This window comes from Calidris pugnax, unplaced genomic scaffold (genome assembly GCF_001431845.1).
Source record: "Calidris pugnax isolate Ruff unplaced genomic scaffold, ASM143184v1 scaffold224, whole genome shotgun sequence".
Taxonomy (NCBI): Eukaryota; Metazoa; Chordata; class Aves; order Charadriiformes; family Scolopacidae; genus Calidris; species Calidris pugnax.
The window spans coordinates 49,384-60,217 of record NW_015090952.1 but is presented as its reverse complement, the minus strand read 5'-3'; the positions used below and the strand labels follow the sequence as shown (position 1 = coordinate 60,217).

General features: G+C 39.4%; 1 protein-coding gene across 1 annotated transcript in view; it reads left to right on the top strand.

Annotated features, from left to right (window-relative positions):
• Nucleotides 1–10,834, top strand: part of LOC106893776 (collagen alpha-1(XV) chain-like) — a gene marked incomplete at its 3' end in the record, with an annotated part of 158,713 nt that overhangs the window by 100,923 nt on the left and 46,956 nt on the right. Inside the window, exons 8-12 of the mRNA XM_014951987.1 lie at nucleotides 2,754–2,815; nucleotides 5,565–5,671; nucleotides 8,915–8,977; nucleotides 9,964–9,999; nucleotides 10,099–10,242. Coding sequence (XP_014807473.1) covers nucleotides 2,754–2,815; nucleotides 5,565–5,671; nucleotides 8,915–8,977; nucleotides 9,964–9,999; nucleotides 10,099–10,242 — 412 coding nt within the window. The remainder of the gene's footprint in view (nucleotides 1–2,753; nucleotides 2,816–5,564; nucleotides 5,672–8,914; nucleotides 8,978–9,963; nucleotides 10,000–10,098; nucleotides 10,243–10,834) is intronic.

The window sequence follows — 10,834 nt, the reverse complement described above, 5'->3', positions numbered from 1 at the left end:
CATATGAGGTACCCTAAAATTGTAAGATTTACAGCAAAACATTATTCTGACAAGAAATAAACACCGTCTAATGCTATTAATGCTGCTTGTACATTTGCAAATTCATTGCAGAAGTTAGAAAGGGAAAAGTCCTTTCTTCCTTTGCCAATGGAAAGATCATGTTTCTTGGGAGCTTGTCTTAGAAATGAACAAAGTTCAGCTCTGCTCATGGCATCGAAGGAGACACTTTTGTTGTTTCTTATGACTAGAAATCCACAGATTTGCAGCTAGTGCTGAAAAACCCCTGCTCTGCGTTTATGAGATTAAATCCTTGCTGATTCATCTTCATTCCTGTTTTAGGGTGATCCTGGTGAGGGATTGCCAGGACCTCCTGGACTGCCGGGACCTGTGGGGCCATCTGCTCCTTCCAGAGGATTTGTGAGTATTTTGGGGTTCTCTGACAACGAGCTTGGCTTGCCATAGAGGAATCCAGAACTAAATAGGAGGTTTCTCTGGGAAAGTAGCCTGACTGCCACAGAAATATTCATGTTTTCTAAAACACTCATGCAGAAATGCAAATAAATATGTAGCTAAAGTGTGTGAGTGTTGTAATCTACATAAACACCCACTATTCACATTTTGAAAAGCCAGTTGATGTGTGTGTTCTCCTGTGCAAAAGCAATAATATATGGGAGATCAAGAGACAAAAATTTCCTCAAAAAGACATTATAAACCTGAATTATTCATTTTTTTCCTGCCACTGAACACAGAAATGGTTTGACAGTCATTTACGTTTGCTGTCATTAAATACTACAACACATACCAGTGTGGTGACAGCGTTCATATTTTGAATGCTCGATCCTCCGGCAATGTTTCAGATTCATCTCTCTCCTCTACTTGGGCCTTTCCCAATGTTTTCATGAGAATACATGTGTATGCAGCTGAAGAAGGAATCTGGCCTGAATTTTCAATTCATGGTGTAGGAGCCGATTTTACATGTAGACACAGCCCACCACTGACACCAGTAGGAGTCCTGTGGTAGACTCTCAAACAAAACTACTACTGAGTATTGTGAGAATTTAACAAGAGAGTTTGCAATATATTCCAGTGACCAAAATGGATTGTATGGTCTTCTGATCTAAGATCTGCTAGAATTATACCAATCTGTTTCCGTAGCATAAAAATAGAGTAACAGTGTTACGAAGGACTGCACTAAGTTGTACACTAAGGCCTCAAGTTGTGCCAGGGGAGGTTCAGATTGATTATTAGGACATTTTTTTACACTGAAAGGGTTCTTAAGCATTGGAATGGGCTGCCCAGGGGAGTATTTGAGGCACCATCCCTGGAGGTATTTGAAAGATGGGTTGACATAGAGCTTGGAGACGTGGATAGTGATGGTTTTTTATCAGTTAGGTTGATGGTTGGACTAGATGATCTCAAAGGTCCCTTCCAACCTAAACAACTCAACGATTCTGTGATTTAGCCTCCATTGATACTGACTTCAGGAGACCAGCAAGGGAGCTCCAGATTGCTAGGACAAGGTGCTCCAGTCTAATAGCATTTCTCACCCAAAGGCCACAGCTCTCAATGTAGCAGCGAGCAGCAGGTCCTGCACCACCTTGAAGTTCTTGTTTTCTGTCATAGCAAGTTTCAAGGCCTTTTATTCTGGAGTAAAGTGAAAGAAGTCTCAGTGCAGCCAGGGAATGTACCTCTGATTCCTGGGCTTTTGAAACATTACCTTTGGTTCTATTTTAACTGGTTCAGGTACTAGTTCTCTGTGTACTTTGGGCTGTGGTTTACAAAGCATACACAGCTCTGGAACTCCTCATGGACTTGCAATGGGAATCTTAATTTACTTTTAGTAGTAAATTTACTTTTCTTTTTTTACATAGTTAATTTACTTTTATATGAGTTGACATTATTTCATTTTAAATGTGGTGGAACTCACACATGTAGAAAAGTTGTATCTCAACTGCCGAGTTTGTTTGTTGCATATCTTGGTTTATTCCTTTTAATTTTTAAAATTATGAGTTCCATAAAACTTTCATAGCAAGTTCTATAATTTAAAAAACTGGATAATTGTACTTCATTTCATTTTGCTATATATACTATGCAGACAACCTGGCAATTTTTTCATGAAAAATACTTGTTTTCCTTTAGAGGATTATAAAAATTATTTGACAGTATGTATGGTGACTGTAATTTGCACTATAGATTCCATAATATAGGAAGATGTTTTGAAGTTGAAGAAGCTTGAATCTGTGAAATTGTCTTATAGATGACAGTAGTAATATTTAGTATGTTAATTTCCCTTGATAAAATGCCTCTTTAGATTCCAGTTGTAGGAATCTCAGAATTTGGCTTTTGAACTAAAAGGCACGTTCTAGGAAACAGTGGCTAGTTGTTAGGTATGCTTTTTAGGATATTGTTAATGTTGACGTGTATCTTTCCAAAGTTAAAATGTGTCTGAGATATTGTGCTTCATCTTCAGTTCACTTAAACAGTCCCATAGTGTGTTTTGTCCTGCAGGAGTGTTATCACTGTACTCACAGAACATCTGCACGTAAATATAGAGCTGAGTGTCTACAAAATAGATGGTATGAGACACCAGAAACATGACTGAAATGTTTTTGTTGTGTAATTTATTTCACCAGTGACAGTCTGCTGCAATGATACTGACTATAGCTTTATTGGCAGTAATTGGCAAGCAATACTTTCATTTGTCCTCTTTAGAAGCAACATTTTAAAACAGAATTCTCCTAATTCCAGGATAGACTGGAACCTGAAGAATCGGGTTCTGGAGATATTGATGAAGAGACTGAGATTTTGAGAGTAAGTATATATTGATGTTTATTTCTCATTAGTGTAATAAAGATTGTAGCAGGTCCATTTTCATTGGTATAATTTCACAATGCAAATTTTGTACATGTTTAATTCACCACATCAGAAATGCCTTGTAGGGAACAGTGGAGGTTTCATTTCAATATCTAAAAAAGGCCTAAGTGAATGTGAGTGGGGAAGAAGTGTGAGAAACAAAGAGGACAACAGAGAAATAATGGCAAAGGACTTTTTAAAATGAGAAAATTCTTTTAATCTTATTCTGACAAGACAGTTAGGAGAGAGATGGGAATTATATTATGATGATATTATTCTTTGCTTTTTTTTAATTTGGAGTACCTGTCCTAAAAAATAAGTGTGTCTGTATGAAATATTTTACACTGCAGCTTCCACTGTTGATCCATTTTGATGGTCTTTTGAACTTCCCTGTGTCTTTGCCTTTGGGAATAATTGTAACACTGTCCTCCTATCAAGGCTGGCTAGCAGACGGTATCTCTAGATGGTCAGCCAGATCTACTTTTGCCACGTTCCTGTTGAAAATCCAAGTAGCAATCTATAAAATATGTATTGCAGCTGCAAATAATGTTGTTTTCCATCCACACAACCATCAGACATTATAATGAATCAGGTGATATATTACAGTTAAGGACACATGTTAGGAAAATGAGAAGTCAAGTGGCTGAAGATGAAGAGACATAAATGAGAAGGCTTTTACGGGTCCATTTAGGTGGAATGAGAGATAATCTTTGATGCAGTCTTTGATATGGAGCATTTCCACCCTTCAGTTGGAATCTGTTTCATCAATAATACTGCAGCTCTCTGAGGAAGGAGCTCCTTAGATGCCTGTGTCCTATGAACTCCAGAGTGCTATAGCATTGGGAGGCCTCTGTTTTGCAACAGGTCTACTGATATTTTTCATTCTCTCAGACTGGTTTCTGCCTCAAGACTTCTTTTCTGTGTCTTCGTTCCTCCAAAGTGCTGAATACCTTATTCCCAAGGCTTTTCAGGAGGGAATTGGCTTGTTCTAATTCAAGTTGGTTATCTTGCCTAGTTGAGGAGACTAACCTTTTTAGATGCCCTATGCTGTTAACAAGACAGGTGAGTGTTTGGAATGGCTTCCCACGGAAGCCTCTGTTGACTCTACTGAAAATCCAAGACCATCTTCCTAATAGAAGCCTGTAGACAACTCTAAGTCAGAATTAAAGCGTTCTTACCTTACAGTGCCATGCTCCAAAATTGCAAACTGTCCGTGTTTGCCTGCTAATGCAATCAGTAGCAAGGATGGACTTGCACATGAGAGAGAATATTTGCAAACGTACTATTTCTGCCAAAGTAACATATTTCGTTCATTTTATTCAATATGAATAGCTCTGCTCATGTCCACGCAGGATAGATCTTTGGAGGAGAGGCCCACTAAGCTGTAACACTAAGACAGTCAGGTCTGGACCATGAGTACAAATTCTCAGTGTTTCAGCAGTCTCATGGAGGAGCTGCTTTGAAATGAGTAGAGAAAAAACTAACCACTTCTCTCTGTTGAGTGATCCCTTGATTTCATTTTGGTTACGTTTCTCAACGTTAGGTTGATAATTGGAATATAGAAGCCTCTGTTGACTCTACTGAAAATCCAAGACCATCTTCCTAATAGAAGCCTGTAGACAACTCTAAGTCAGAATTAAAGCGTTCTTACCTTACAGTGCCATGCTCCAAAACTGCAAACTGTCCGTGTTTGCCTGCTAATGCAATCAGTAGCAAGGATGGACTCGCACATGAGAGAGAATATTTGCAAATGTACTATTTCTCCCAAAGTAACATATTTCGTTTATTTTATTCAATATGAATAGCACTGCTCATGTCCACACCTGCTCATGTCCACGCAGGATAGATCTTTGGAGGAGAGGCCCACTAAGCTGTAACACTAAGACAGTCAGGTCTGGACCATGAGTACAAATTCTCAGTGTTTCAGCAGTCTCATGGAGGAGCTGCTTTGAAATGAGTAGAGAAAAAACTAACCACTTCTCTCTGTTGAGTGATCCCTTGATTTCATTTTGGTTACGTTTCTCAACGTTAGGTTGATAATTGGAATATCTCTAAGGTCTTTACTGGGTTACAGAGAGTTGACAGAATTTTTTGGTTTTTAATTTCCTGCTTGCTGTTGTGAGGCCCACTAAGCTGTAACACTAAGACAGTCAGGTCTGGACCATGAGTACAAATTCTCAGTGTTTCAGCAGTCTCATGGAGGAGCTGCTTTGAAATGAGTAGAGAAAAAACTAACCACTTCTCTCTGTTGAGTGATCCCTTGATTTCATTTTGGTTACGTTTCTCAACGTTAGGTTGATAATTGGAATATCTCTAAGGTCTTTACTGGGTTACAGAGAGTTGACAGAATTTTTTGGTTTTTAATTTCCTGCTTGCTGTTGTGTGCCATGAGGTGGCACAATTCAGAGAGCGAGGATGAAGGAGGTCAGTGTGACCCTTACACAGGGAGTGTATCTGTGGTGTGCCATGAGGTGGCACAATTCAGAGAGCAAGGATGGAGGAGGTCAGTGTGACCCTACACAGGGAGTGTATCTATAAAACTGAAATTGATTCTTAATGAAGCAGAAGGCAGATGGTAACCCAAGCTGAGAGTTTTATGAACATGGACAGTCTGGGTGAGCTTTTCCTGTTCCATGTATATACAAATGTACCTGGCTAAGGCCATTTCTAACAATGCTGCTGATTTATCCAGGGTCTTCCTGGGCCACCAGGCCCTCCAGGACTTCCTGGTCTTCCAGGAGAGCCAGCACCCGATTCAGGTGTAGGACCTCCTGGGTCACCAGGGGAAGATGGACCTTCTGGTGAACCAGGCCCTGAGGTGAGTACCCGTTTGTGCACAAAGATTAATGTTGTTTCTGTTCTACAACACTAAGTTCTAAACCTTACAGTCTGTATAATTCTTAATAATATTGCAGACTATTTTTAATTGAAGAATTTGGATTTTGTGCATATTTTTACAAAAAAATAAACCCAAACAAATAAATGTCTAGTTAACCAAAGCACATTGTGCCACAGAAGGATGTCTATTTGGCAGAAAGATGCTGGTGAATCTGTACCAGAATAAATAAAAAGTAAGGATGCTTTGACCAACACTGAATAAGGCTAAGGATTATTTTTCCTGTGGTGCTTTCAGGACAATGAAGTTTGCTAAATCACTTACATAATCCACAGGGAATTTTTAACAGAATTGAGTTTCCCCTTTCAGGCACTGTCTTCCTTCTTTTTCTACAAATACGTAGAAACACTTATTCCCATGGACATGTAAAATACAGTTTGACTGTAAAGAAGGTTGTTAAAGTTCAAGTGTTACCTATTTGTTAACAAATCCTCAGTATTTGCTGTTTGGATTTTGAAATCTAGTATCTCTGACAAACACGGTCTCATATCTGGGTTGGTTTGTTTGTAAACGAAAAAGGCTGGAAACTTTATTTCAGTTAAAAGCTGAGATTCTCACCTGACTGTGGGGAAGCTACCCAGCATTTCTAGTCTTCCAATAATATTTCAAGACCACAATATTTTTGGAGAGTTATAACAAACTTGTTGAAGTAGGTGGGGTTTTTTTAAGTGTGCCATAAATATTTCCCACTAAGTTCTGTGAATACTTCGGACTAGGAGAACCCTGGCAGTTTTGTCTTACTTGAAGAGTGAACAGAAGTCCTTCTAGAAAATAACCAGGAAAGAGGCATAGCTTTATTACATAAATGCAGTGCCTGACCAGTCTTTTCTTGTTTACAATTAATTAATTATCTTACTTTGTATTTTAATATTTGAAGTTAAGCTATTTCTAGTTATATCTAGTCACTAAATGACTGGCTTAAACCTAAAAAAACCCCCACATCATCTGGGAGATGGGAAAGTATCAAGTGTTCTGAAAAGTCCTGCAGAGGCCTGTCATGAAAATGCCTCTTTTGGCAGCATTTCTCCGAACCACAGTATCTTCAGAACCACAATATCCTCAGAGAATAATTGGGGATCTTCAGTCCTCTAATACAGAGCAGTGTTGCTTCCCAGTGCTCATATATTTTATATTGATAATCATTTTTCAGTAAAATGAAGGTGCTTAAGGCTGGCTATCAGAAGCAGCCTGCTTTATGACCAGGCATATTTTCCCATAAAAGAGGATGTTCTTTATATTTAGATAAATAAAATACTTACTGATTCATCTTTTGTTTTAAAGATGAATGTGTTCCCTGTTGTGCAATCTAGGATTTCGGAGGCTGCTTGTGGCCAGTCATGATGCAACAGAAGTCATTGTTGTCCACTTTCAGGATAATTCCTGGGAAACGTATCAATTAAAGAAGTAGAAGTTAAATGTTAACCAGATTGCCAAAGTATGTTTTCACAAAAATCAGACCATGACAGCTCTGCAGTCTGCTAAGGAAAACTCCAGATATTAACAATACAGACCCATGCATTCCCACACTTTGAGGTGACCTAAGAAACTAGCCCTGCTCTCCAAAGATTTGCACACATTTGCACACTCTGGATAAATGAAGTGAGATCTATGTAAAGCAGGAAGTTTTGGATGGGAATCCTCATTCAGTTACACAACACGTTGAAATAGTTGTGTAATTAAAGGTCTTTGGTTGTGAATCCTAATTTCAGAAGACTAGAGAACTGAGTTGTGTGCAGGCTTAAATCCTTGCTAAATCAAGAACTTTGTGATGTAACTTCTCTTCTCTTGGAAGTGTTTGGGCAAACAGCAGTATTTCTGCTGTTCACTAGCTGCTCCACATTGAATCTGGTACTGATGTGATATTGATCTGATCAAATATGTATTTTCTAAATGCTACATGGAGTTAAGTTGTTTCATGGCACTGTGTAAGGGTAAAATGGCTAGGCAGTGTAGGGGAAATAGTCACTCAAATTTAGGACAATTATTGTTGTTAGCCCAACCTCTTTTCTAATCCTCCTTCTCCTCTGCTATGTAATCAGGGCAAAATAAAACACAGGGAAATAGTCACTCAAATTTAGGACAATTACTGTTGTTAACCCAACCTCTTTTCTAATCCTCCTCTGTCTATGTAATCAGGGCAAAATACAACGCGAAAATGTTTGAAACATACTGAAAGCATTTCTGATAATTTTAATATTAAAAAGAACTGATTAGTTACTCTATCACATACATCCAAAGGGCATAATGGGTGAAAAGTAAGGAGAGCAGGGAAATCTATAAATTTAATTAAAAGCTTTCACAGCCCAATTTTTAAAACATAGGGCATGCAAATATGCATGCAACTGTTCCCTTTCTTGCATAAATGAGGCCTTTGTGACCATTCTGAAAATACCAGAGAAAAATAACGTTTTCTATCTCCTTCTGCAACCATTTATATCCTTCCCCAAAATGTATGAAAAAATAAATCAATAAAAGATTCTAAGGGGCCAGAATGCACACCTGTATATTTAATTAAAGGCTTTCACAGCCCAGTTTTTAAAACATAGGGCATGCAAATATGCATGCAACTGTTCCCTTTCTTGCATGTGTAGTTGCTGTGGGCTGGACTTCAATACCTCTACTGATCGAGTGGTTGACCCTATGGCCAGTTTTTCCCTGCCTGGATGCTCACTCAAATGCATGCTAAGTGACAGACACAACACAGGAAACTGACACAGAAACCCTTGGCCACTTTCTGACACTTTCAGTACCAATGTATTCTCAGCCAGCTCTCATCTGGCGCTGAGATTGCCAAAAGTGTTGATGGCTGAAGTGCATGTGGATTTCAGCCCCATCACATCTGAAGCAGTGTTGTCAAAACCTGCTTGGATAGCACCATTATTTGGCAGGCTAGCATTATATTTACATTACATTGGTTTATAGGTTTTTTTGTGTGATTGTTTGATACAGTTTTCTATTAAAATGTATGTACTGTTTTGATACAAAGCCAAAATCTCAGAAGGTAAGAAATACAAATGTTGGAATGTAATGGTGTTAAGTGCTACCTGGTGGTACCCATTTGTCTTTCATAATGCTGTATCATCAGTTGGTCCAAAATACTTACATGAATGTGGTAGGAAGAGGGCTCTCAAGTGGCATCTGCTTTAGATTTACTATCATCTACAGGGTCCTCAAGGTCCTCCTGGTCTTGATGGAGTGGTTGGCCCACCAGGACGGAAGGGAGAAAAGGTAAGTTAAATATCTGTCTTGCTCCTACTTCGGTGGAAAATCTCTGTCAGTTCTAGGCTGTAAAAATCATAAACGGTTGTCCCTACAACGCAGTGTTGGCTGGCTTCAGTACTTTTTTTAATTGAATCCAGCTGCTAATGGCTTGTTAGAACACATCTCAAAAGGCATATTCAGAAATTCAGAATTCCCTCTTGGGTACAGTCTCATTTTCTGAAGCATGCAATATTCAAAATGCAATATGAGCTATTCTGTTGTGATTTGCCAGTGAAAAACCAGTCATGACTGGACTCATGCAGTTGTGTTTATGTGGGGGGAAATGAAGAACTCCAGCTAGTCCAGACTGGCACAGACTGACAGAGTTTTCCTTGCTGAAAGTGCCTTCTTTGGTGCATGTTTATACCAAGGGAACTGGAGTTGTTTGGATTCTGTAGACCACGGACACATCAAGTTTTGTACACTTCAGCAGCAGCCCATAGGTGTCCAAACTGCTGAGTGCTGCACCGTGCTGCCCACAGCCACGATATCCCACCCCCACATTCATGGCAGTTCCACCCTTCACTCACCCCTTGATGAGACATTTCAGCTTCCCAACCTGGCAGCAAGTTTTTTGGTTGACTTGGTGCACCGCTTGGCTTCACGCGTGATCGTATGAAGCACCGTGGCCAGCAAAAGGGGAGGAGTGAGGAACATGTAAATGAAAGCAAGAGATCACAGCATCCAGCAGGTAGATTTTCTTGTGTTACTGTGGAACCAAAACCTACATATTGCCAAATTGCCACTCTTTTGAAGTTTCCCCAAATTACTGCATCCATTTTTTTTGCATCCTCCTTCCAGAGATGGTACGGCAGAGAGCTCTGGAGATGGCGAGGGGCCTTGAGTGCATGACCAATGAGAAGAAGTTGAAAGAGTAAAAATATCATAAATGGGATTTTGTTGCCTGTCTAATGCTCTTACTGCAAGTAATAAGGATTGGTTTTCTTTCACAGGGTGATCAAGGTCTTCCTGGTTCTGTTGGTCCAAAGGTAAAAAAACCCCACAAACCCACAAAAAAACCTCCAAAAAAACCCCACCACAACTACTGGGCGTGTTCAGTATACTCACAGACTGACTTTTTATTCTAGGGTGAAACTGGAGTCACTGGATCAATAGGACCCAAAGGACAAGTTGGTGCTGTTGGGCCTCCTGGGAAACCTGGACCACCAGGACCTCCTGGGCCCCCTGGACCTCCTGGACCTCCAGGACTAAGCTTCGGTTTGGGATTTGAGGTATTTTGCTATTATGGGGTTTGTTGTAGCTATGGATCTACTTCCTTCAGAGGAGGGGCAGTGTAATTACAGGTATATTTCACAGCTATTTAAGGGTGAATTGATGACAAATAGAGACTGAAATTCACCTAGGAGTAGCCTACAATTCCTTCAACGTTTGACCATATAATTGGCCACACTTAGGCCATGGAAGTAATGGATTTCTTTGGGCACTTTGCATGAAACTATTCACTAGTAACAGTGTTCAGATGCTATTTTTGATGCTTATATCATTGCTAATATAAAGTGCTCAAATACTGTACTACGAGAAAAAAACTATTTTGCCCTTTTTATGTAAATAATTTAGAGCAATGATTTAAATATACATACAGACATGACAGTATTAATTAAGATCAAACAGCAGGTCCCCCTTAAGCTGTAACTTTTCCCATGCTGTCATTTTTGAGGCCACGAGTTCAGTTTAGGCATGTCACTTACGTAACTTGTAAACACAGTGACAGTTGTCAGACATTTCTGACCTCATGGGTCTGTTCTACTCAGAAGACTGTTGTATTTTTTTTTTAAATGTAGGTGCTACGCTTTCTACTTCTCA